This window comes from Natrix helvetica (genome assembly GCF_964273705.1).
Source record: "Natrix helvetica genome assembly, chromosome: 1".
Classification (NCBI taxonomy): Eukaryota; Metazoa; Chordata; class Lepidosauria; order Squamata; family Natricidae; genus Natrix; species Natrix helvetica.
The window spans coordinates 101211232-101238965 of NC_138548.1; the positions used below are offsets into that span (position 1 = coordinate 101211232).

Consider the following 27734-nt stretch of genomic DNA (forward strand, 5'->3'; position numbering starts at 1 on the left):
AGCTGGGAATTGTAACTAGGTCTATATCTCGGCCAAAAATGCGGGGGGGGGGGGGGAGTTAAAAGCAGAATGACTATATATGTATACTTTTCTGTTCTCTTTTTTAAAAAAAAGATGGAAGATATATGTCAAAATTAAACATGTATATTGAAAAGGAATTATAAATACCATCAACATAAAATGGAGCTCGCTCAGAAGCTGAAATATACCAAGTAAATGATATGAAGAGTGTGAAGTAGAGTAGAGAGGTAAGGGAAGAAGAGAGGGGAAGGAGAGAGGGCAGGGGGGAAGAGGAGGGGAGAAAGGAGGAGTGGAAATGGGAGAGAGGAGAAGGAGAGAGGAAGGGGAAGTAGAGAAGAGAAGGATGACAGAGGGAAGAAAGGAGATAGGAAGGGGAGGAGAGAGGGAGAAGAAAGTGATGGATAAGGTACAAATATGGTGTATAGAGAGCAGAAGAGCCAATAATTGTTTTGGGGAGTTGATGGTAAGGTGAATTGATGTAAACATTTAATAATGCAATATGATGTTGGCTATGTAATAATATACATGTGATTATATGTTATGAAAATGGGAAAAAAACTTTTTAAAAAACAATACAACAGCCTAGGAGCACAGGAGTTGAGAAATGCATTTCTCCCTCTCTTCCCTAAATACTGGAAGAGTAGAGATCAAATGCAACTCCCATGGGAGAGCAATCCATAGCTTGGGAGCCATACTGGAGAAGACCTCCTGCATACTAGACATCTGGCAATTCTGCTCCAGAATTGACTAGTCCACACATCTTAAAGTTGTCCAGGTTGAAAAACACTCGTCTATGGGATCACAGGACTGTCCTGTTGTTGAAGCAGGACAATTCTTATGCCCTTCAGTATTGTAACATGCTTTACATGGGGCTGCCCTTGAAAGGTATTCAGAAGCTCCAATTGGTTCAAAATGCAGTGGCTTGCATGGTCTATGCACGTGCAATTGTATCATCTCTCCTGCTGGATGTGCACTGGCTGCTGATCTGATTCCGGGAACAATTCAAGATACTGGTTGTCACCTTCAGTACCCTACACAGCTTGGGACCAGGTCAGCTGAAGGACCATCCTTTCCTGGTCACAGTTACCTGACTCACAAGAGCAGGGAGGCGGGGAATGCTGTGGGTCTCCTCTCCTAAGGAGGTACATTTGGAACATCATTCCTGCAGAGATTAAATTGCCTCCCACTTTGTCACTCTTGTGCAAAGCTCTGAAGATCTGGTTTTACCAATGGCTCTAGAGAACCCAGAGTGGAATGGAGCCCATTGAGTAGCTTGCTTGTTTGATTGAAAATAAGACCACCCCGGATAATAAGCCCAATTGGGTTTTTGAGCGCATGGGCTAAAATAAGCCCTCCCATGAAAATAAGCCCTCTCTGAAAATATTGCAACACAACAGCAGCCATGAGGTGACTGTGCTCGGCCACTCAGAATCACTGAGAGCTAGTGGGTGACTATAGAAGTTTTCTTAAATAATATTCTTAAATAAAATAAATAAAGTATGCTTCACCAAAGAGAGGTATGTCGTTCATGATTTGGAGATAAATAAATATCTATCTTTACTCTCAAGGCACATCTTTTATTTTCTGTGCATATGGATTCGCCCACCATCACCACTGATTGCTTACAACAAGACCCTCATTTAAGGTCTCAGCAGGTGGCAGCACCTGACTGACCTTGGCAAGGCTTAGAAACTAAGCAAGGCTGAGCCCAGTTGACTACTTGAGCTCAAGGAAATGCCAGGGTTTTAGATTAGATTAGAAAGAAAAAAGAAAAAAAACCTGAAGAAGTTACAAGCCACCTCTTAGTGTTGCCCCCCAAAGTACCGTATTTTTCGGAGTATAAGACGCACCTTTTTTCCTCAAAAAAGAGGCTGAAAATCTGGGTGCGTCTTATACACTGAATACAGCATTTTTTTGCCTCCTGAAACCCCGCCCTCTTCATCAAAATGGCTGTGCAGAGCGTCTAGGAAGCTTTTAGAGAGCTCCTGGGGGCTGGGGAGGGCAGAAATGAGCAATAAATTAAATGATTAACAAATTAAAGCAGCCCTCGGTTAATGACTGCCTAATTCAGTGACAATTCAAACTTATATAACAGTGCTGAAAATGGATTTAAGATCATTCCTCAAACTGAAGACCATCACAGCGTCTCCATAATGCAATTGTGTTTTGGGTGCTGGGAGACTGACCTGCATTTATGGCAGTCAAAATATCCTGCAGTTGCGCAATCACCATTTGTGAACTTTGTGCCATCTTTCCACAAGCAAAGTCAATGGGGAATGTGGCAGAAGGTCACAAGTCGCAGTCATGTGACCTTGCATTGGTTACATGTTTCACTTAATGACTGTGTCTCTTAGTGACAGACTTTTCAGTTCCAAATGTGATCTTTAAGAGGGGAGTACCTGTTATGGGACTGCTTCTCATCTTTTAATATATCTTTTTTTCCTCCCACAATTACTTATTCTATTCCAGGTAAGTGGGCACACTTTGAAACAGGGCATCACTTTGCAACTCACTTATCATTTTTATTTTGTAAAATAAGATGGGATACCAGACGCATCTTTGGAGGTCAGAGGCTAGAAAAAGTCAATATGGTGGCCAGGACTGTATGACTGAAGCATTGCCCTTTTCAATATGAAAGAAAAGCTTTCAACCAGAGGTGTAGTTCAGCCAGTTCTGACAGGTTCTGGAGAACTGATAGCGGAAATTTTGAGTAGTTCGGAGAACCGGCAAATAGACTGGCCCTGCCCCCGCTGCCTCCCAGCTGATCTTCTTTTGTTGCCCTGAACAGGAGAACGGAGCTGGAAAACAGGTTAGTGGGGTGGGGTGAGGAGGGAACGGGGATTTTGCAGTATCCTTCTCTTGCCACGCCCACAAAGCCACAACACACCCACAAAGCCACAACATGCCCACAAAGCCACACTCACAGAACCTGTAGTAAAACTTTTTGAATCCCACCACTGCTTTCAACTGCATGGCTGAATCCACCATATTAAAATTTTAAACACACATCCTCACTCCCTTCTTCCACAGATGCCCTTCTGCAAAACCCAGGGGAAACTATCAGATTACATCTGAGGGTGGCCCTTTGTTTTGTGGTATAGTAGCTGACCATTTTATTAAAAAAAACACTTTGGCGAGGCAAGTAACCTTAGGACACTCAAGAAAAGATCCACAGCCACAATGGCACCTTAGTATCATATCAGAAAGCTGAGCCTGGCCCATTTAGGAATATTTAAGGGCTCTGCCGTAATCAGAAATGAGATATTTGTAGGGGGTGGGGAATTCAGAGCCATAGTCTCTGCAAAAAAACTATGATCATGTTGCAATGTTGCTTTTATTTTCACTTTATTTTAATTTTTTTTGCCTTCCATGTTTTATTTTAATTAAGGAGAAACAGAATTGCTCTTCAATTACAGAAATCAGGAATGAAAACTTAAGGTTACAATGAAGGCAACTAGCTTGTACAAGAGAAAGTGCATTTCAATCCTTCTTCACCCAAATGTCGATTTTCCTTATTCTCAGCCATTGCTTTTGTGATGTTCTGACTTGAATTCGGAGGCACTCTATGTCATTGCTTCTTCGCTTATCTTCCAACTCAAAACGCCCATCCTTAAATTTTCCTATTCCTCTGAATATCATGCATGTTTGCCCCTCTTCCAAATAAACTTTGAGCCTTCCCTCTTCAACCTGGCCATCATAGAGGATGTCCTTCATATATTCAGCTGAACCTGTGTAGATCCGAATCTTCTGGATAATAATTGGATTCCCAAAAACAATGGTGAAAAAGCTATTTGCTTCCACCTCCTTGCCCCAAAAGACACCTTTCCCAGGAGGGCACACATTTTCCGGTGGATAATTTAAAACAATGGGAATATTTGTGAAACAGGAAGCACTAAGGAAATCTCCCGAGTCTCCCGAATCTTCTTCAAACTCGGGATCAGTGATCTCACTTTCGAAATTGTGAAATGAAGAAACCCTCCCTACGTGTTGGAAAAGGGAAGGCCGGAAGGTTATGGTAAGTTCTTGAGCCCTTGACTTATGGAACAATTGAAGAAGGTGGTCTACAGGCATGTCATGGTAGAATATCAAGAGGAATCGGGCTAACCTATTAAGATCAGCATTATGATACAGCTTCCCAATGGAGCCCAGCGGGGAAAATGATATTGTGATCCAGTGTTTCTTTGCATCGTGTAAGTAGCTTTGTATGATGGATACAAAATTGTAAGCACAAACAATATCATCTTCTAACATCAAATAATAGTGGGACAGATTGGCGCAGAAATTAACTAAATAAGCATAGTCCACATTTTGTTTGGCTGCGTAGCCAATGTCCTCCTTGTTGTCCCGATGTCCTTCCTTCAAATTCCATAATGGAGGATAACTTGCTGTAGAGCTTTGGATAACAAGTAACCTTTTTTCATTGATATGTTCATTAAATGCTGCTTTAATTTCTTCAGCAATTTCGACATTCATTTCAGAATCATTATTGGCAAGGTATATCACTAGGAGGATCTTCTTCAGTTCTTCTGGAGAGCAGTGATTGAAAATGGACTCAACTGTCGCCAATAAATGGTATTCCTTCTCTTTGTAGATCGATGAGATTCCAATACTCATGAACTCTGGAAAAAAAGAGATAAAACAAGCATCTGTAGCAATGATAAAACATATCCTTTGTGACAAGCACTTCTTATGGATTCTTTGGGAAGCTCTGTTAGGTAGGTTATTTTTTAGTATAGTAATAGATTCCCATCTCAAATTGTGGTTGAGATACAAGAATAGACTATCATCTCTATATCTATCTATCTATCATCTATCTATCTATCTATCTCTATCTATCTATCTATCTATCTATCTATCTATCTATCTATCTATCTATCTATCATCTATCTATCTATCATCTATCTATCTATCTATCTGCCTAGCTAGCTAGCTAGCTAGCTAGCTATTCATCTATCATCTATCACCGTGATGGTGAACCTATGGCACGGGTGCCACAGGTGGCACGTGGAGCCATTTGTTAGGGCAGATATTACACTGTCAGCTCCAGCGCGCATGCACATGCTGGTCAACTGACCTCGGCCTTCTTTTTTGGCCATTTTCATCGGGAATGGACTTCCGGTTTGCATGTTGGGCCATTTTTCGCGCTCCGGAGGCTTCATAGAAGCCACCCGAAGGCTCTGGAGGGCACAAAACAGCCCTACAGGCAAACCGGAAGTCACTTAGCTCACCCTCCGGAGCGTGAAAAACGGCCCTACGGACAAACCTTGTCAGATGGTCCCAATTCCAACTTCTCCTCCAGGGGCTCTGGAACTGAGCTCTGAAGGCACCATGACACCATGGTGGCACAGTGGTTAGAATGCAATACTGCAGGTTAATTCTGCCGACTGCAAGGGGTTCAATTATCACTGGCTCAAGATTTACTCAGCCTTCCATTCCTCCAAGGTTGGTAAAATGAGGACCCAGATTGTTGCAATATGCTGACTTTGTAAACTGCTTAGAGAGGGCTGCAAAGCACTGTGAAGTGGTATATGCTGTAAGTCTATTCTAGGGTTATACCTGATATATCAAGCACTGTTTCTCAACCTTAACACTTTTAAGATGCATAGACTTCAACTCCCAGAATTCCCAGCCAGGAGTCTAAGTCCATGCATCTTAAAGTTGCGAAGACTAAGAAATACTGTTCTAAAGTGACAGAGAGGTCCTTGCCAGAGATTCTTTGAGCATAGTAAGTCTTTTGGCCACTCTTTGTCATAAGCTTTCATGGATTTAGGAATTCATAGAATGCATGTTTCCACATGTAGACAGCAACATGGCTGATCATAAACCAATCAGAGGAACAGGGATATTTGTGGCAGGCCTTATATGTGATAAATTAAGTTGTTGATTTAGCCAGTATGGTGCTTAGATCAAACTATACAATATAGCCCATCAACTGTTTGGAGTTATTTGCCATGGTGGCGCAGTGGCTAGAGTGTAGTATTGCAGGTTACTACTTATGCTGATCACCGGCTGCCAGCAATTTTGGCAGATCGAATCTCACCAGGCTCAAGGTTGACTCAGCCTTCCATCCTTCCGAGGTCGGTAAAATGAGGACCAGATAGTTGGGGGCAATATGCCAACTCTGTAAAACTGTTTAGAGTGGGCTGTAAAGCACTGTGAAGTGGTATATAAGTCTAAGTGCTATTGCTATTTGGACTATTTAGATTTTGTACATTTGTAGGAGTCTCAGGACACTGAGATGTGATACAAATCTAATAAAATAAATAAAAATGTTTGGGCAAACCACCATTCCAGAAATGCATACATGAAAAGAATGATAAATTTAATAACCGTGTTATAGAAAAAGAGCCTATACTTACTCATTTTAGAGGAAGGTGATCCAACAAGATATTGGTATTTAATGGGTAAAGGACCCCAAGAGCTTTCCAGTACACTAATGTTTAGATTCTCTGGTTTCTTCCAAAAAGGATGCTCTGGGATTATAATCTTCTTTCTTCCTGTAGCCTTAAATGTAAAAAAGCATATTTGAATACTGGCATCCATTAGCTCTATTTGTAGTTGCCTGAGTGTTATCACCACCTTTAAGTCATTCTCTGTATTCTGGAATAGCAGAGGTCAGTCATTCTCAACCTGCAGTCCGTGGACTCCTGGGGGGGGTCACTTTGTCATCTCAGGGGGTCCGTGAAGGCTTGAAGAAAAGTTATGATTTAAATCTTGAGTTAAGATTTGAGTTGGGGATCCGTGGCCATGGTCCTTGGCCACAAAAGGTACTTAAGGGGGATCCATGGTAAAGAAAAGGTTAAGAACCACTGATAGAGGTCTTTATTTGACTTTTTTCAGAGGTTGGCAACGTCTCCTATCAAACGTTGATGAGCCAGAACAGGAAAGTAAGCAAGGGCCTAGTTTGGTTTCTCCTTTACTGATTTATAATTGCAATTATTATTTTCCTATTTCATTTCTTACTACTAATTCATTATTATGCTCCCCTTATTTCATTATTATCTTTGATTTCCATTTTATACATTTTGTTTCCTAGTTTTATTACTCTTATTTCCTTTTTATTTCTCATTTCAGTCTTATTCCTGTCTTTGATTGCTAACATATCTTTAAAAAGTCACCTTCAAGACAAACTCAACCCCCATTGACTTACAGAGACACAACCATATAGCTTTCCTGGCATGATATAAACACAGTTTGCTACTACTTTATTCTAGGATATTGTTTCATCTTAAAACAGGAAACGTTTTTTGAAATCAATAAACATCTACAAAATTTAGAAATCGGGAGAATGCTTCTGAAGCTTCCAAACCACACTCAAGACAATCCACTGAAGGCAGTGGGCTTGTGTGTTAGCTCTGTGTATTTTCAAATGAAACTTGATTCCTAGCTGTGTGGCTTCTTGGAACCATTTTTGGTTTCCCATTGTCTTCCCCTTAAGGTTAAAAGACAAAGATTAGCCCAAAGTCATTCATTTGGCTTTGAATGAAGCACTCATATCTCTGTACTCCTAGTCCAGTACTTAACCATTGGATCAAATTTGCTTGGGCTTTATGGTTTACAGATGCAAGTCTGATTATTGTAGATTTGTAACCTTTCCAGCAAATGGATGGGAATCCTTATTGACACTTTTAAGAGTCAATACAATCAAGGTCAAAGGTCTTTCTAAAAGAGGTAGAACAACATCTGTATATCCTCAGCTGAGAAGTCCTACCAAAGTGGTGGCACCGTGCCTCCTCGTGGTCAATATAACTGAAAACTACGACACTGTATAAATTCAGTAAAAAATGGGGGGGAAACCCCTCCTACAACTTAGATAATGAGGGTGATTTCCAAGATGGGGTTGTGATATGACATTTGTATTTTTATGGTTTGGGAACTCAAGGAAAGCTGAACTATATATACTCTAGTGATAGCTTCTCAATACTAGCACTAGGGAGAAAAATTATCCTGTATTTTTTCTTCAGGTTTCCATTTAATTTGATGAAAGAAAAACCCCTTCTGACATGATTTCACAGCAGAAAAGATTTCTCGTCAGAGAAAGTCTCAGGGGTGGAATATGGTGTTCTTGACCTTTTAAAGTTATGAGCTGGCCAAGGAGTGTCTTCTACTGCATAGCTCTTTTACCGCTACTGGTTTGGGCAAACCAGTCCAAACCGGTTATCCTGTCTCCCATGGAGATTTTTTCAGTAGAGGTTCTCCTGTCATCTCCTGAAGAGTTTCTCATGATGAATATTTTCTTGCCTTGGAAATATTGTCAGCCCAATTTCTATTCTGGGAAGGGTGGTGACTCAGTGGTTAAGATGCTGGGCTTGTCGCCTGGAAAGCCCAGGTTTGAGACCTGCAATGGGATGAGCTCCCATCCATGCCCCCGCTCCTGCCAACCTAGAAGTTAAAAATCCAGCAAATGTGAGTAGATAAAGAGGTACCACTTCAGTGGGAAGGTAACAGCATTCTGTGATGTCATGCTGGCCACATGACTGGAAATACATTTCGATAGCGCTGTGTCAGTGGCCTTGAAATGGAGATGAGTATTGCCCCTAGAGTCAGAAATGACTATCAGTGTAAAGTCTGCAGGAACTTCTTTGTCTCTCAATTTCTATATTCTAAACTTTCATTTAGTTGAAAGTTTCCATCTATGCAAATGTTTGCCTAGTGTTGTTGATTATAGTCAGGGGTAGGATTCAAAAATTTTAGCAACTGGTTCTCTACCCGGTTATTGGGTGGGCGAGGCCATGATGGGTGTAGCGTACTCAGCCTCTTCCACTACAGTGTGTGTGTGTGTGTGTGTGTGTGTGTGTGTGTGTGTGTGTGTGTATTTTTGCCATCCCCAGACTCCGGAGGATTTCTTCCAGCCTCCAGGAGGGCAAAAATGGCTTCCCCCGGGCTCTGGAGACCACCCGGAGGCCAAAAATGGGCCCATTTCCAGACTTCTGTAACTTCTGGGAGGCCCATTTTTCACCCTCAGGGAACCTCCATGCAGGTCCTGCACTTACCTGGCATCCAAAATGGGCCACGTGGAGATTCCTGGGAGGGGGGGCAGCCAGTCCTTGCAACTACCAGTTCGGTGAACCAGATGTAAAATTAGCATCCGGTTCACCTGAACCTGTCCAAACCGGGTGAATCCCACTCCTGATTATAGTCTATGCATGAGTCTATGCATCAACTGTCAAACCACAGACATTCTGCAGAGTTGCACTAAACCTACATTTTACATTGAAATACTTTATAAGAATAATACATATTTAATACATGAGATCCACTTTGGTGTAGTGGTTACAATATGGGGCTTGAAACCTGGAGACCATGAATTCTAGTCCTGCCTTTGGCACAAAGCCAATTGGATGAACTTGAGCCAGTCATTTTCTCTCAGGCCCAGGAAGGACACAATGATCCACTTCTGAGAACCTTGCCAAGAAAACCTCAGGGACTTGTTTAGGCAGCCTCTGAGAATCGGACACCATTGATGGGAAGGAAAAAAGCATGATTAATTCCAATGCTACTCTAATTATACTACAATGTTACATATGTGTCATGTATACTACACCCCCACACACACTTACACACACATACTGAAAAGTCAGGCACTCCGAAGAATACAAATCAAGCAAAACAAAATACAAACTTCTTAAGAAAATATTAAAGGCTTCAAAGTTTCATGACTAACTCAAAGGGGCTGTTTCCCCTCCAATTCTCAGTCAAGGCAATTCTCTATGCTGGCTGCATCATGTGGCCGGCATTAAAATATGGAATGCAGTAACCCAGTGACATGCGGTGAGGTTTACGGCTGGTGAGGTTAGTGACGTCATCAGGAAGGCGGGGAATGGGACCACGTGTGCTGGAGCCTGAGGCTGCCTCAGCCTCAAGCACACGTGATCCCATTCCCCGCCTTCCTGAGCGCGCTTCGCCGTGTTCCCCGATCCCCAACAGCAGCTGCTTTTCTGTGCGTCTGGTGTTTAGGACATCCGGCTATCTACCTAAACGCCAGACACACAGAAAAGCACTGAAAAGCACTTTGCCTCCAAGCCACTTCGTCTTGATGACGTCGCCGACGTCGCTGTTGGGCGCGGCCGGACGGAGGTAACCAGAGTGGCGCCAAGGGGTCTGGGCGGATGAAAGAGCGAGCAAGCGAGCGATGGAGGATCAGGCAGCCTGATCCTCGGTCGCTCGTCCGCCGGACTGCCTCGGTGCCACTCTCGCTACCTCCGTCCGTCCGCACATGGCAGCTGCGGCGACGTCATCAAGCCCCTGCCACTTCTGGACGTCTATTGCAGTTGCGAGGAGCGCGCAAAGTACAGCGGAGGCAGGAAGGTTATTGGCGCTTCCGAGAACCCTCCTGCCTCCCACGGTTGCCCAGCTGGCACTGCCCCGTGCGCACTCCTCCTCCTCCCTCCTCTTCCTCTTATATATGTGAAACTCCCTTGTGGATATTATTATTATATATTATTATTTCATGATGAGAGGTGAGGCTCTGCCTCCCCTGCCTCCAATGACCGCACGCCCCTGCAGTAACCTTTCCCTTGGAAGTGATACCTATTTATCTACTAGCATTTGCAAGCTTTCAAATTGCTAGGTTGCTTGGTCTCAAACTGCGGCCAACAGCCCTGACAAGTCGTATCTTGAGCCATCGCACCACCCAAAATGAGACTATACTATTTCATTTTTAGTTGCTATAGTAAGAATACAAAACATTTAAAATGAACAAAATAAAGAGCAACACTATTTCAGAACTCTTTTTTTAAAAAAAACTTACCATGGATGCTGTCATTTGGGAGCATTTGCAACTCTTTTTGCCTTGCTTCCAGAGCATAGCTAATAATATAAAGAGTCCTAAGAGAAACCACAGCCTGATTATGTTTCCACAAGTGGAGGTTAAGGACTTCCGCCCATTCTTAGATTTCATTGTAGTTTTTATTCCAAGACCCTTTAAATGCAAACAACAAGCCTTAAGGATCTTCTACAGCAATAAAGCCACAGGTACATTTGAGCTGAAATTTTTATATTTTTATATAAATGTTAATAGCTGTTACTGAAGAACTCTTGAAAGCAACCATTTTTTAAAAAAAAAATGTTAGCAAGATGTTCATTTATACCCTCAAGAGCTGATCACGCATATCTGCTTTTCTCGAGAAGTGAGCTAATGGTTACTACCCCCAATTGCCCACCTTAATGCTGCCAAAAGAGGGTGATTGCTTTTATAATATAATATTTACATACCATTCAAAAGAGACAATTAAAAAGCTAAGGAGAAAACAAAAGACCAGAGCACATTCTCTCCAGCAGCCAAAACCCAGATAAGCAAGGATTAACGCTAGGCAAACAATCAAGCAGAAAACAATACCTTAATCAAGTATCTGCCAAGATGAATATCACCGCCCCACCAACACCAGAAGGGCAAGCTGCTGTATATAAACAGCAAGCAAACCTCACTTACTCAGACAGATGGCGTTACCTAGTTGGGTAATAAAACATTTGCAAAGAAACAGACATGTTCAGGGAGCACCAAGATTCCATAGTATAATCTATTAGGAGTGTGTTAGCTCAGAGAAAGCTGGTTAAAAAAAAAAGGCCAAGAGTTGCTCACATGGATAAGAAATAGCAAGTCTATAAATCAACATCAGACCTATATACAAGATCATGAATTTGGCTTGCTGAGGATAAACCAGAATAAATAAAAACCAAGTGTCTCCTGTTAATGGAAAAGCCACTGTGCTCCTTTTTCATTTTGCAAAAGTTAAATCTTAATGGCATTAGTTGCATGCATGCATACTTGTTTGCTTCTTTATTTTGAAATGGATTTTTTTTTAAAAATCCACTTGTTTTGTACATTGTCCTCTAACCTAACAACTTCAAGATTACAAAGCATACAATAATGCAATTGCTATTTAAAACAAAGGGAACATGAAAATACAACTTCTGCTAAATATTTTTTTTAATTAATCCAAATTGCTTCCTACAGATCCTCCCCTCCCCAAAGATCTTAACTGTGGACAGTGGTTTTAGATAATAATTTTAGATTGCTTTTGGGGTGCTGTGTTAGTATGTTTTAAGCTCCCAAATTATAATTGGTGGTTTGCCATGGAGCCCAGAGATCTCTATTTATTCTACTGCATGCCAGTTCTGCCCAGAGGATTTCATTTACTTTCTTAGATTAAACGATGGGATGATTGGCATTTGATGATACCTCAGCTTATATACCACTGGACAATTTGTCAGAGCTGTTTCAAGTAGATATTGAAAGTATGGGAATAAGATGGCATCTTGGAAACCAAGAATTAAAATCCCTAGCCATCTCTTTCTAACCTGTGATGATTCTCAACCCTGGCAACTTTAAGAATTCTTAAAGTTGCCAAGGTTGAGAAACATTGTTCTAGCCATTCATGTCCATTCCAAAAGGAGCAGGGTCACAATTGGAAATGTTAAAAGTCATCTCCCAGAATCACCAGGATTCTGGATTCTGCAGGATCCAATCTGAGTCGGTCACCGGCACCAGGTGTTTGTTCTTCCAAGCTTTCAGACTCATGCTAGAGCCCATTCTCAGTGAATTTCTCAATCTCCAAGATTGTGGATACTATCCTAAACTAAACCCCAAATACAGGCTGAAATGAATGAGTACTCAGAAATGAGAGGGGTAAAATTGAATACAATAATTGGCCAAAGACTAGCAATCAAGACTAGGGGTTTTTTTTTTGTCTTGGTTTCAGCCTTGCCTCTTTCAGGACCACCAAAGCTTATTTCTCTATTTTAAAAAATGACCACTTTGGGGCAGTACTTGTCCCAGAGAGTATCATTAGTTGGAAGAGGAGGAGCACATATGTAAACCACAGTTTTCTAGAAGATTGTCAACATCCTCAGTCACATAAGCTCAAAATTATCCATAAGAACGAGGTTAGATGATGGCATGGTTTATCCATCTCTAATTCTGCCAAAACTGTAGTATGTAAGTTAGAAGACGTACAAAACTTTTATCTCGTCTATACTGTACATGCAAACCTGGGGCCAAAAGTTTCAGTTCCTGACTTATTGCTTAGGTTAATGACCTGAAAGAGGTCTGTTCATCGATGCTTTGCAGATTCAAGAAAGGCTAGAAATGGTTTTTTTCCTGCTGCCATCAACACTGAAGAATATGGGCTTTCATCAAAGTTCAGCTACATTTTGCTTCTCCTGCAAAATATTTCACATTTCATTATGCTTAAGTTTTTAAAAAGATGAAATATTCTACAGTTTGGATAAAAGCATGTTGGACTAAACAGTTTGCTGAGAACATTTAGCAGGATCATGGCAGATCCTCTGGTCAATGAAGATACAAGGAAACCCTCTGGATCTGTATGTCACTAAAAGTAAATAATAGCATAGGATTCCTTTCCATCCATTGTAGAGTCAACTTGGCAACCAAACATAACTTGCTTAGTGACTTGTCTACGACAGTGAAACTTTCATAAACTCCATATTGACAGATTGGACCTACCTTACGTCTAATACAAGATTGAAGTGTGCTAAAGCAGCCACAAAGTTTGTCTCATCAAGATAATGATAATATGATGCAAAAGTATTACACATCTCTGTGTTTGGGATTCCTCAACACTATCTTACTACGATTCGGGTGACTATTGAGCAGTTGGGTGAATGGTATAGTTACATGTACATCTTGCTTCTCCCATTCAAAAGCAATGGTTCAATGCTGGTCAATTGCTAGTCAGAAGTCCTTTTTTTATCTAAGAAAGTCTCTTTATTAGAGACTGACCCAGACTATCTTCTAACTTGAACATTTCTATATTTGCTGCTTATTTCTGCTCTATTGAGAAGGGCCCTTCTTCTTTCACTTGGTATGGGAAATACAAAAGCAGCAAGATGGGAAATAAGTATATGGATCAAACCATCATCTATAAGATAGATGATGGATAATAAATTTATTATTATTATTATTATTATTATTATTATTATTATTATTATTATTATTATTATTATTATTATTATTATTATTATTATTATTATTATTTCTTGGATTTCTAGACCGCCCCCTCTCCCAAAAAGGGACTCGGGGCGGTGTACAGTCAATGCAGATAAAAATACAATCATAAAACAATTAAATGCATTTGGATGGAGGAGATAGGCTGTACAAGAAATAAATATATTCTAAAACCCTAAAAACATCCCCAATTAAAAACCCAAACCCAATTAAAATAAATCCCCGGGAGGTAAAACTAAGAAAGTGCCAGGCCAGCTGATTGAAATAGGTGAGTCTTTAACTTTTGACGGAAGGAACGGAGGTCGGTGGTGGTTCGAATGTCGGGGGGGAGGTCATTCCAGAGGGTTGGGCCCATCACAGAGAAGGACCTACTCCTAGGTGTCGCCCGCTGACACTGCCTAGCGGACGGCACCAGGAGGAGTCCCTCCCTGTGTGAGCGAAAAGGTCGCAGGGACGTGTGTGGTAGGATGCGATCCTGCAGATATCTAGGTCCTATGCCATGGAGCGCTTTAAAGATAGTGATCAATACCTTGAAATGCACCCGAAAGGCCACAGGTAGCCAGTGCAGCTCGCGCAGGAGCGGTGTTACGTGGGAGTAACGTGTACTCCCCATGATAACCCGCGCGGCTGCGTTCTGAACTAGCTGCAGTCTCCGGATGCGTCCCAAGGGAAGCCCCATGTAGAGGGCATTGCAGTAGTCCAGGCGAGATGTCACCAGCGCATGAGTGACCGTGCGCAGGGCACTCCGGTCCAGTAGGGGGCGCAATTGGCACACCAGGCGAACCTGGTGGAACGCCCCCCTTGCCACGGCTGCCACATGGTCCTCCAGTGACAGCTGGGCATCAAGGAGGACGCCCAAATTGCGCGCCCGCTCCACAGGGGACAGTTGTTCGCCCCCTATGGCCAGTGATGGTGTCAGCTGGCTGAACCGAGGTGCCGGTACCCATAGCCACTCGGTCTTGGAGGGGTTGAGTTTGAGTCTGTTGTCCCCCATCCAGACCCCGACGGCTTCCAAACACCGGGACATCACTTCGACAGCCTCGTTGGGGTGGTTTGGGGTTGAAATGTACAGCTGAGTGTCATCAGCGTACAGGTGGTACTCAACCCCAAAGCCACGGATGATCTCACCCAGTGGCTTCACATATGCGTTGAACAGGAGAGGCGAGAGGACCGACCCCTGCGGCACCCCACAAGTGAGTGGCCTCAGGGACGACCTCTGCCCCCCTGTCAACACACATTGCTTCCGGTCGGAGAGGTAGGAGCCGAACCACCGCAGAACGGTGCCTCCGACTCCCATCCCCTCCAACCGGCGCAATAGGATACCATGGTCGATGGTATCAAAAGCCGCCGAGAGGTCTAATAGGACCAGGATAGAGGAACAACCCCTATCTCTGGCCCTCCAGAGATCATCAACCAACGCGACCAAGGCTGTCTCAGTGCTGTGCCCGGGTCGGAAGCCGGACTGGCGTGGGTCTAGATAGTCGGATTCGTCCAGGTGTCGTGGAAACTGCTGCGCCACCACATTCTCAACAACCTTCGCCAAGGTGCCTGATGATCAATGATAGATAGTTAGAGGATAGATAGATAGATAGATAGATAGATAGATAGATAGATAGATAGATAGATAGATAGACAGACAAGAAATACTTATAGATGATGATAATGAGAGAGAGAGAGAGAGAGAGAGAGAGAGAGAGAGAGAGAGAGAGAGAATAGATATAAATAAAACAGACAGATATATAGATGAGAGATGATAGACAGATACATGATAGACAGAGATAGACAGTTGATAGATATATGATAGGCAGATAGAGATATGTGTGTGAGAGAGAGAGAGGTGGGGAGGAGAAAGATGCAATACAAAAATGCAAGATTGTTCCTCTTACTGGCAGAGAGAATTGGAAGCTACAAAGATCAGCTCTGCTACCTTTGGGAAGTGGGCTTTTTTTAACCACTGTCTTTTTTGCCTTATCCCCCCCCCCAACCTCAAGAAAACCCAAATGGCTCAACTCACCTAGTAATTACCCAATGATTATTCTATATGCAGAGTTTGAATCAGCAACGATTTTCATCAGAGCTCAACAGTCATTGCACTGCAGAAGCCACCAACTGCCATAGAATTTATCTGCCAATCAACAGGACAAGAACCTTCCCTTGGGTTCTTCTTTTGCTGCTGTTTTTACATAGACCTCCCCCTGCTTCTTCATTCCAAGCTGCTCTTCATTCCAAGTTTATTGCCAAAGGGGATTATGACCATCTATTTACTCCGAGAGCACACCATGCATGTTTGTAGACAATGTAGAGTGAGGCTAGACCTTAGTAGTAAAATCACATGTATACCTACAATTTTGATTGGCTTATGCAGATCACAACAAACAATTGTTTAAGTGACAGGTTGATGAGTCAAAATTACTCAATCCCTATTGTTACTAAATGGATTCACATCATGCTCAGCTGCAGACCTTAATGTCCTCCTGAGACCAAGTACAACTTTTAAGTCCTAATGGTGGTTTTGGGGACATCTAGCCATGACCAAGATGACTGAAAATCTTCATTCAACAACTTTTAAGATTCTTGACAAAGTAATATTTGGACCCAGGGGATCATTTAGTCTACGCACACTGTCTTGGAGGGAAAATCAGAACCGATATCAGAACCACCACCGACTTTCTCTCCTTTCGACGAAAACTGAAGACTCACCTGTTCCGTTTAGCCGGCCTGGACCATTCATAACCTCATTATACCTCTTGGCAGATATATTTTAACTGGGTAATTTTAATTGGGTATTTTTTAGGATTGTTTATATACTGTTTTTATCTGCTTTACCTGTACAGTGTTGTATTGCCCCCTCTTCTATGTTTTTATGTTTCCATGTTTGTAGTCTATTTTATCTATTTCATTTGACTGTACACCGCCCCGAGTCCCTTTGGGGAGAGGGGGCGGTATAAAAATCGAAATAAAAGGTAAAGGTAAAAGGAAAAGAACTATAGAAAGGATATCATATTAATAATCCCAGTTATAATGTTGGGATGCCTGTAGCTGGGTTTTTGGCTCCAAAGTGCACAAGCCAGCCTTATATCAACTTAGGAAAAAAGAATAGGGTGAGCCATTTGACGAGAGAGAAAGAGAGAGAGGGAGGGAGGGAGAGAATGCATCTGGGTAACTTTGGGCAAGTCTAAATCAGCATCAGCTTCTTTGACAAGCTGGCTGAAAAATTAAATTCCTTGTTGCATCACGCATTAATCTCTTCACCATAAGAATTGCAGTGAGGGTTGTGCAAAACAAGCAGACCCTGAAAGCAAGCAAAACATATGGCTAGGAATAACAGTCATTGGACATAACTGCTTCACAGAACCTGGCACGAGCAAAGCCCAACCTCCTTGGAGTGTCTGTGGAGATTCTCAGACATCCGGGTCATGGTTGTCCCAAAGGTGCTTTTGCAAGAGGCCCCTGGAGTTTCTGTTTTTTCTTTGAAGGCGTTTTGCTTCTCCAAGCAGCTCCTTGGATGAGAAGCGAAATGTCTTCAAAGAAAAAAACAGAAACCCCAAAGGCCTCTTGAAAAAGCACCTTTGGGACAATCTCCTTGAAGAGTTAAAGCAGCTGCATCTTCTGGAAACTGAGTGTGTTGCCCATGAAACTCAGACACTCAAGTCTGCAACTAGTCCCTAAATTTGAGAAACACCCAATACTTTTGCAAAGTGTTTTTTTTTTTTTTATCATCACCACATGCCAACAATAAGTACCAAAAATATTTCAGGCAAAGTTTTTTAAAAAGCCTTTAATAAGGCAGTGAGTGATCAAGCCTTTGTATAGAGTTACATACCTTTGATAGATGTCCGAAAAAATAGTCGCCCTTAAAATATGTTGCATCTCCTCCTTTCTCACCCAGTTTCATTCTTCCTTAACACTTGCAACTTTACATCAATGTAATTCAGCTATGTTGATTAATTTCTTAGGCACTGCATGTCGAAGTACAGGTAATTGTCATTTAGTGACCATAACTTGGTCATTAAGTGAAGTGGTTGCTAAGTGAAACTATGTGCTTATGATCTTATTTCAGCTTTGCTTTGCTTTCAGACCTGCAAAAGACAATGAATGCAAGGATTGGTCACAAAGTTACTTTTTCACACCATCACAACTGCAAGCAGTTGTTAAACACGGCAATGGCTAAAAGAGGACAAGCTACAGCGGTGAAGCATTATGGAACCAAGCAGATTTTATATATGCAATAACAGGATGATAGAAAGAGTTGGAAGTCTTCTAGCCCAGCCTCTTGCTCAATCAGGAGACCTTATCCCAGTGATGGTTAATCTTTTTCTAAAGGTGTGCCAAAATTGTGTGTGTGCTATTGCGTATGCATGCCCACCCACCTGTGAATGCACGCACGACCCCCCCCCCCCAATGTGGGAATGAACTTCTAGTTTTCTCGTTGAGCCATTTTCCGCCCTCCCCAGGCTTTAGGAAAGCTTCCGGAGTCTGTGGAGGGCTGCAAAACACAGCCCAATGGCTCAACCGGGAGTTCAGAAATGAACTTCCGTTGGGCCTGTTTTTCACCCTCTCTTGACTTCTAAGGCTTGCCTGAAGCCTGGGGAGGGTGAAAATGGCCTCCTCCGCCCTCCGGAAGGCCAAAAATCATGGAGCTGAGGGCTGCCCTGCCAGAAAATATGGCTCCATGTGCCACCTGTAGCACACATGCCATAGGTTCGCCATCATGGCCTTATATCATTTCAGTTTCTTCTTCAAAACCTCCAGGGATGGAGCACCCACAAATTCTGAAGGCAAGTTGGTCCACTGGTTAATTGTTCCCACTATTAGGAAATTTTTCCTTAATTCTAGGTTGCTTCTTTCCTTGATTAGTTTCCATCTATTGTTTCTTGCCTTGCCTTCTGATGCTTTGGAAAATAGCTCTAAAGAGGCATTTAAAATAAGAAAACAGGCTTAAATAGTAATTTTAAAAAACTTAGTCTTTTGTGTCAACAGCTTTCTATCTTCCAGAAGCTACATTCTTCTACCCCACAGGGCTGTCATAAGGCCCACTTCCCTGGAACATGTTAATTTTATTGTTGCATTGAAGTAGATTTATGACTTTCAACATCAAAAGTAATTTGTATGAAGAAGTCATCAGACTATTCTTTTAAATACCACACCACAAAAACACTCTTCCACTTATAGAAGTTCTTTTTTCTTTCTAAACTAAGTAGGAGTTGATATGACTGGGTTTTCATTTAGTTGGAATCTGTTCCTTGGGTTCCAACTGAAGACCCTCCACACGCTAGCGGCCAATGTCGTTAATAAGCCAAGCTTCACTGTTGAATGCGCAGGTTTGCCACATGGTTCCTGTTGAGTTTGCAGCCTGAAATTTGGCCTCACCGTCTGTGGTTTTCAAGGGTTTCAGCAGATGCAGACCATTGGTTTAATGTTTCATAAGGACCCCTGCTGTAGCTTCCACAGCTTGTCCCATTGCCTTGGGAACAAGGGGTAACATGCAAACAATAGAACTGATGCCACTCAGCAATTTTGTGGTTGTAAACAACATCCAGCACCAGGTTTTCTGGCATTTCTATTTCATCCCATCTGCAGTAGAAGCTATTTTCTCCCCCACATGCATGAATAACATTCTTCCTTTTAGCTTTGTGCCTATTCCTTGCTTCCTTTTCTTTTACAATGTCCCCCCCCCCCGTAACTTGAATGCAATGTGTCTTCAATGTAACCACGAGAAAAACATGAGTTGTCATCATCTGAAGACACATAATGCATTTTGAGGGCTTAACTATTTTTCGCCGCTAGATATTCTTGTGTTTTTTGGGTTCGGTTGACTTTTCCTTTGCTAGATTGCTTAACTTCCAATTTTATTCATATAAATGTTATGACTAACTAGCCTGGGACATGTGGTGGAGATCACCCAGCGTGTTAAGTCAAAATACAGCAACTATATTTGTGTGTGTGTGTGTGTGTGTGTGTGTGTGTGTTCTAACCATTGTGATCTGGAATCCATCCATCCATAAATGATGATAGATGATTATGAGGAATCCATGTCTTTATTGAAGAAATCTCAGATCAATAAACACGTCCTACCACGTTTTGCAAACTCAGTTTACATGTTTACCCAAAGTAAGCGTTGAGTTATTTCCAGGCTGTTATGTTTCCAGAAACGTTATTTGTGTGTTGTTGCTTATCTGTTTTAGGAAGCTATGTGTAATTATCTCTAATACACACTAACTGACTAATTGGTTCAGTTTGCCCTCAACCATCTGCGTAATGAGCCTAGGGAGAAAAATTCAGAACTGTAACATCAGCCAAAATTTTGGATTCAACTGCTTCTTCCCCATCGCTTGCATTTTTGACCTGAGTCTGAGGACAACAAAGGATTAAACCTGTGGATTTCTTTTTTTAAATTATCCAGTTGTGGACTTTGGACTTCATGTACTTTTAATACTAAGATTATTATTTTTTTAATAAAAAGGGTTCTCACAGATAATGAAGTTTTTATGAGCAACCTCCTAATGATAACCATCCTTTGTTGTTGTTGTTGTTGTTGTTGTTGTTGTTGTTGTAATAGCAAAGAATGTACAGTGTGGCACCCTGAGGATTAACTTTGTGCTTGTGTTTGTGTGTGAGCTGGAAAATAGTTTAGAACTCAGTCATTAGTTTCTTGTTGCATAAAATGTTAACGTGGTTAACATTGCTGCTTTGAATTAGTACTTCAAGGATATATATTTTTTAATCTACAATAGTGATAGAGGTGGGATTCACGTGATTCTACATCAGGAACACTGAATCAAAAAATAGCAAACCGCATAGTTAGACTAGTGAGTTTTGTATATCATTTATGTTTTTTCCAACTCAGTCACTGTCCTGAAGAACCACAAGTTCAGGAGTGAGCAGAGGTGGTGTTCCCAAGGGGAGATGGCAGTGGCAGGGAAGGAAGAGCCTTTGGGGTTCTTTGCTAATACGATCTGGAGAAACCTGGCCCTGCCAGTTCTTACTGGATAAGCAAAAACAATCAGAAAAATATGGTATGGCTCAATGTGTTAACTCCGGAAACTAGACTAATCGAATGCATTACAGTTAACCACGAATAAGCATATTATATAAATATAAATCAAATCTTTATTATGGTCATAGACCAAGACATATGTAAACATAACCTTTATAATATATTATAGTCCTACTTGATTTGATTTCCAAATAAGAATTATATTATATACTTGTGACTGAAGAAAGTTCTTCCCCTACAATATTTGTAGCCATGGTAGTCTCAGTCTCAGTCTCTCTCTCTGTCTCTCAGTCAGTCTCTCTCTCTCTCCCTCCCTCCCTCCCTCCCTCCCTCCCTCCCTCCCTCTCTCTCTCTCTCTCTCTCTCTCTCTTATCAGTCACCATCCATTCATTCACATGTACACACACATACACAAATATGCCCATCCCCTGAAACTGATTCCACAATAAATTGTTTTATTGATGACGAAAGTGTTAGTTTTCTTTTGATTCAATTCTTTTCTTTTGGCTGCCACAACAGATGGGCAAGGCTACTCTTAGAATCTGGGCTCACACAAGGTTTGAATGAGGATGGTGACATCAACAGGAACTAACTAGTCACAGAAATAATGAGCACCAAACAAACCAATATGAGAAAGGGATTAAAGTAATAGAGACCAGACCTGGTTGGTTCTACTTTAATAGCCAGAAAGTTAGCTAAGCATTTTGGAAGCTATGCTTCTTTATACAAACTTTGGCTACCGACAGGACAATCTAGAACAGGGGTATCAAACTCACATTGTCATGCCGGCATCATGTGACATATCGGGACTTTCCCCCCCCCCCCCTTTGCTAACAGGGCTTAGGCATGGCCAGCATGTGATGCATCCAGCCTGCGAGCTGGGCATTTACAGCTCTGATATAGATCTTTAAATATGTATTTTAATATGTATTTATTTTGCAGGTAAGAATTTATGCAGTTATTGGCAAATGCAATTGATAACAGGACACAGGTTTAAAAATCTGGAGTGGTTGTATGTTTGTTTTTCAAAAACTTCTGATCATCTTGAGTTCTGGCAGAAATTGCCAGTCTGTGGCAAAGCCAACAAATGCTTTCCCAGGAATTCGTTAATAGCATAATGAGGCACATTGTCCTCTAATGCCAACTTTCCCTTTATTGTAAAAATTTTTTTAAACTGAATAGTTCTTGAGAATTAGTTCAAACAGCTCATTTGGGAACACACTTCTTGTTTCAGGTAATTCCAGCTCCATTTCCTGATTTCAGAGAGTCTCATGTTCCAGTTTACACAAGTAATTTTGCATCTTCCCAAAGACCTGGAAATTAGCAGTAATTGAAGTTGGGTTACCTTGACAAGCCACTAGGTGGCTCCATTTGCATGGCAAGTCATTCATTCAAGGCATTAGCGGCTCATTGCTCAGCCTTGATGCTCTATCTATCCTAACAGCTTTAATAATACATATGGAGACAATTACTGTATGCTGAATCACAGTGAGCCGGCACTTCATTATACAGATGCAATTCTAATGCAATCCATAATGTTTCTCAACTAGCAATGATATTAATCATGGTCTTTTGCATCTCAGACTACTCACTTGTGTAAATAGCTAATAATTATTTGCTGCCCTTTAAGGACACTAAAACCAGCTGTTTGCAACAGATGTCTCACTCAGCCTATTGGTCTGCCTCGTTTTAATCACTCATAACCATAATGAAAAGATGCACTCTGGGAAGTTTTACAACCTCATCAGTTTGCATCAACAGGGTCTCTGGAATTGCAGCCAGTTAGATGCATCCGGAATCTCCTAGGGAGCCCATGATGGTGCTTGTGCTTAACATCAGATAATCAGAGCCCGTGATGGCGAACCTATGGCACATGTGCCGCAGGTGGCACGCGGAGCCATTTCTGAGGGCGCGCGAGGCATTGCCCTGTCAGCTCCAGCGCATATGTGCACGCTGGCCAGCTGACTTTTTGCCTTGAATCCTCCGGAGGGAGAAAAACAACCCAATGGGCAACCCGGAAGTCTGTTCCTGAACTTCCAGTTTACACGTTAAGCTGTTTTTACCCTCCCCGGGCTCCTAGAAAGCCTCTGGAGCTGGGAGGGGGGAGCAAAAACTGACCTTCGAAGTCGGAAAACGGACCATTTCCAGCCTCTGGAGGGTCTCTGAGGGGCAGGGGAGATCATTTTCAACCTCCCCAGGCTCCAAGAAAGCTGTGCGTGCATGCATGGGACAGAGGGGGGGGTCATGCACGCATGCGCAGGGGGCACAGCATGGGGGGCATTACATTATGGAGATGGGTACACCCGTGATAGCGAGAGCGCTGTGCTTTTGGCACCCAATGCGAAAAGGTTCGCTATCACTGATCAGAACTATTGTTGACAACAAGTATTCTCCTTTACTGATGTTGACCTTATGGGCAAGATTCCGAGAGGGAACCCCTGCTATTTCCTGCTTCTCAACCTGCTCCCAGAACCTGCAGCATAAGGTCTTTAAAAAGGCACAAAGTTTACAGAGTAAATCTGCCAACACAAGTCTACAAGGATTTATACACATCCCAGATCAGGATGGCCCATGACTGAAACACACAGAACTGTGCTAAGTCCAAAGCCTTTTTTTCTTAACCATTTCTGAAGGATGTACAGCAGTAACATCTGTAAAGGGCCTTCTCCATGGTGGCTCCCTCTCTCTGGAACATCATTCCTGCAGAGAATAGAATGGCCCTCGCTCTAGCACTCTTCCAGAAGGAGCCAATTTAATGGCTTATGTGATGTGTTGTTGGGGGTGTGTGGGGTTATTACATTATTTTATTAATTTATTATATGATTGCTGACTTTTATAAGTTTTACTGTTTTATATGTGAGGTTTTTATATTCCTGTAAACTGCCTTGAGTCGCCATGTGTGAATAGGCGGCAATATAAATTTCCTAAAATAAAAATAAATTGCTTTCAAGCTTTAGAAGCAGTGCTAATTACAACGTCTCTGTTTGAACTTCCCTTTGTAAAAGATAGAAGAAGTGGAGATCTGGAAAGAGCAGTTGGATTTAAGGAGAATCATGGATGGAATTACTACAGGTAGTTCTTGTTTAATGACCATTTGTTCAGTGAGCAAACTTACCATGATGCTTACTGACTGGTACTTGTGACCGATCCTCAAAATTCTGGCCATCCCAGCACCTGGGGATCATGTGATTATAGGTGATCTGGGCATTGGGCAACTGATTTGCACTTATGATTGCAAAATTCCATAGTCACCTGATCACCACTTGAACCTTTCCTGTTGGCTTTCCTCAAGCAAAGTCAAGGGGAAGATCACAAGTTGACCCTGCAAGCCGCTTGCACTCTATCTCTCTCAGCAGCATCACCTTACCTGCCAGCTGGGCAGCTTGGAAGCCACCCGGGACTGGATTAACAATCCATGATCCTTGTTTAATGGCAGCGATGGGGAGCGCAGCATTGTCATTCCTCAATAATGCAGTCATGTGACATCATACTTTATAATTATATCACTAAGGAACAAAAATTCTGGTCCCAATTACCACTGTTAAGCAAGGTCTACCTGTAGCAGGGATATCCAAACCCCTAACTTAGGAATTTTAACTATTAATGCATGCCAGTTTCTTTTAACAGCACATGTGACAGAGCTCTGAAACTGTTAAACTTTCCATAGTAGACTGGAAGGGGAGGGGGGATGAACAAACAGGACTCTGTGATGTCCTGTATATCATCAAGTTCATTTTGAAATCATATTCCACTAAGAGACAAAGTTATATTCTTGATCAGAGCCACTTCTGTTTTGCCTCTTGCTTTGATCAAAAGGGGAGGAAAAAGATACATACAATACGTTTTACTTTATGAATTACAATATAACTTGTCTTTAACAATAGGCACTTGTGTGAATGTTCCCAAAAGAGACACAAGGCTGAAGGAAAAAAATTATCCTTTCCTGCTTACAAATAGTCTTTCAGGAATAAAGGAATCTATTATCAGCTGCACCGCAATGTTTATGTTCTCAACAAGTAACTAAAGAGAACTTCACCGACTTGGTCGCGCACGAGAATTTAGCAATTATTTAAATGGAAACATTCTGGAAAAGGTTAGCAAGACGTAAAGCAAGATTTTGTGAGTATGCTTTTCTATTGACGATTACTACAGTCGGCAATACTTCTACAAAGATTTATTAGCCCTTTTGCTATTCATCACTGCCAAGATGTAGAATATTGTTCTTTTAAAAATGAATACAGTTCACATTTCATGCGTTTTAACATACCACATTTTCAGAGTAACTAATCTGTTTGTTCATCTATTGGGGCAAGTCAGAGACATTTGAGATACCATTATTGTCACCTTGGTGTACAAAATCCGCCTTTTATGTTAAATAATTGCCACTCTAGCAGCATTAAGTGGTTTTTTTTTTAACATAGGGACACTTCAATGAAACGTTGGTTTAAAAATTGTATGAATTAAAGAGAAATTAGGGAGTGTTCAATTATGAAGGGATAATTTACTAATGAATGTAGTGCCTGCATATTTTTGAAAGCCAACTCCAAATGTGTGTGTGTGTGCGCGCGCGCATGCGTACACATGCATGCGTGTAGGTAGGTAGGTATAGATACACACTCTCTCTCACACACACACACACATCTATGATATTGTGCTCAATGGCTAAGACGCTGAGCTTGTTGATCAGAAGGTTGGTGGCTCAAATCCCTAGCCCCACCTAATGGAGTGAGCTCCCATTACTTGTCCCAGCTTCTGCCAACCTAGCAGTTCAAAAGCATGTTAAAATGCTAGTAGAAAAATAGGGATCACCTTTGGTGGGAAGGTAACAGCATTCCGTGCGCCTTCGGCATTTAGTCATGCGGGCAACATGATCACAGAGAGGTCTTCGGATAGCGCTGGCTCTTCGGCTTTGAAACGGAGATGAGCACCGCCCCCTAGAGTCAGGAACAACTAGCACATATGTGCAAGGGGAACTTTTTCACACACACACACACACATAAAGGTTCCAAATATCTGTCTAATAAATTCTAACAGGAAAATAAAAAAAATCAATCTGTGATTTTCAAGAGGCACTGAAGATGCTGACTTCCACATGCTTGAAGCTCAATTTACTTTTCCATTAAGGTTGGTACAGTAAGCAGAATTTCAGCAGCGATGAAACGAATGCCAGTGAAAAATGAAACAAAAAGACAAATTTCCTGCAATCCAAACCGAAGCATGGATTGCGAACTTTGCACTTCTTTCGGTTTGGTCACCCGTGAAAGAGGAAAGGAAAATATATATATATACTGGATGGCCGTGAAGCATTCAATCAAAACAAAAGCTTTCATATCAATGACAGGAGAGTCACTAGCTGCCATATGTCACTCTAATCTACATATGCTAAGCTGAGCCTGGCCAATGGAGTTCCGTCAAACTCTTCCCTGACCCTGCTGTTCCCTATAATGAATGGCCCTTTGTCAGCAGTGCTAATGCTACACAATCTGTTTGGCCATATTGCCACATGTAGCCCAGCTTGGTGCAGCCCCGTACATTTTGCCACATCAGAGACCCGTGCTGGATGCTTCGCAATCTGTTGCTCTTGAAAAGTGGCTGCAGGAAAAGGGGGCCCTTCATTGTTACCCCTGTCAGGCATTCCAAGTGTCGCTCTTCTGAGAGCAGCTGTCTCCCAGGCCTGGGTTGAAAATACACTTCCTGCCAACAACTTGGCCTGTTGTATGAAAACAAATTGCAGGGTGAAACAGAGTTGTTTTGACCAGTTCCTTCAAGTGTGTAGGTTACACTTTCCAAGTCTTCAAGCTACATGAGATTCCATCCTGCTCCCCTGCCTGTTAGGATGACACCTCTGATTTGGTGCTGTTCACTTTTGCAATCGGCACACTCCCTGATTCCAGGAAATTGGGATACCTCTTATCCTAAACTGGGACTAATGTACTCTATAATAAGGAGTGAACTTTTTGCTGAAGAAAGCATATGATATTAGGGGAATATTCTTGGCTTCAAGTTATATAGTTCAATCAATTATTAGTCAGCCCATGAATCAATTGCTTCCTTTGTGGGCATCAGTTATAAGTGACATTCATTTTTTATGTGTTGAGGATGATTACTAAGGGTGAACTTATTTGTTGTTGGAAGCCACTTTGATTTTGCTTTCTAATGGCAGGGGAGAAAAAGATATAATTTCAAGCACAGGCAAGTTGCTTTTGTTTAGTACGTTTTCACCTTGCGTGTTTCTTTTTGTTTCTAAAACTTCCTATATGTGTATCTAATTATGTATTTGTAAAGGCATTTTTATAAATATTCCAAGTATTTTTAAATAGCGCATTTTTAACAAAAATGAAACCAAAATGCCGTAAGATCTGCTTACAGCCACAGAATTGTCATTTTAAAAAAAATAGTAAAAGAAGAATAAGATTTCTCCTGCTCTGTCTTGCATTGTCATGGAGTGTAAAATAGATTAAAAGGCAATGCTTAATCAAGTATAAATATTTAAGTTGCTTCCAGATTTAGTTTCCATTATGATCTAGGTTTATGAAAATAAAGAGTTCTATGTAAAGGAAATCACTGTTTTCTACACGAAGGATTCATTTATCATTTATTTACATGACTCTCCAAAGAGAGGCAAAGTGGCATTTAAAAGAGGTGTGAAAAACAAAAGGCAGTAAAATTAAGACTCTATCCCTAAATACTTAAAGCTCTTTGAAGAGCAAATATTAAAACAAAAAACCAAAACACTACCACACACTTTTG

The 27734-nt window shown here is 41.7% G+C and overlaps 1 protein-coding gene across 1 annotated transcript; it reads right to left on the minus strand.

Moving 5' to 3' along the window:
* Positions 1 to 3360: 3360 nt before the first annotated feature.
* On the minus strand, positions 3361 to 16316 carry LOC309383875 (alpha-1,3-mannosyl-glycoprotein 4-beta-N-acetylglucosaminyltransferase C-like). The gene is made up of 4 exons (XM_081936855.1): positions 16002 to 16316; positions 10772 to 10942; positions 6381 to 6525; positions 3361 to 4640 (listed from the first exon to the last, which is right to left on the minus strand). Exons 2-4 carry the CDS (start codon positions 10919 to 10921, stop codon positions 3502 to 3504), a joined length of 1434 nt encoding a protein of 477 aa, XP_081792981.1. The 5' UTR covers positions 10922 to 10942; positions 16002 to 16316; the 3' UTR covers positions 3361 to 3501.
* Between the last annotated feature and the right edge of the window lie 11418 nt (positions 16317 to 27734).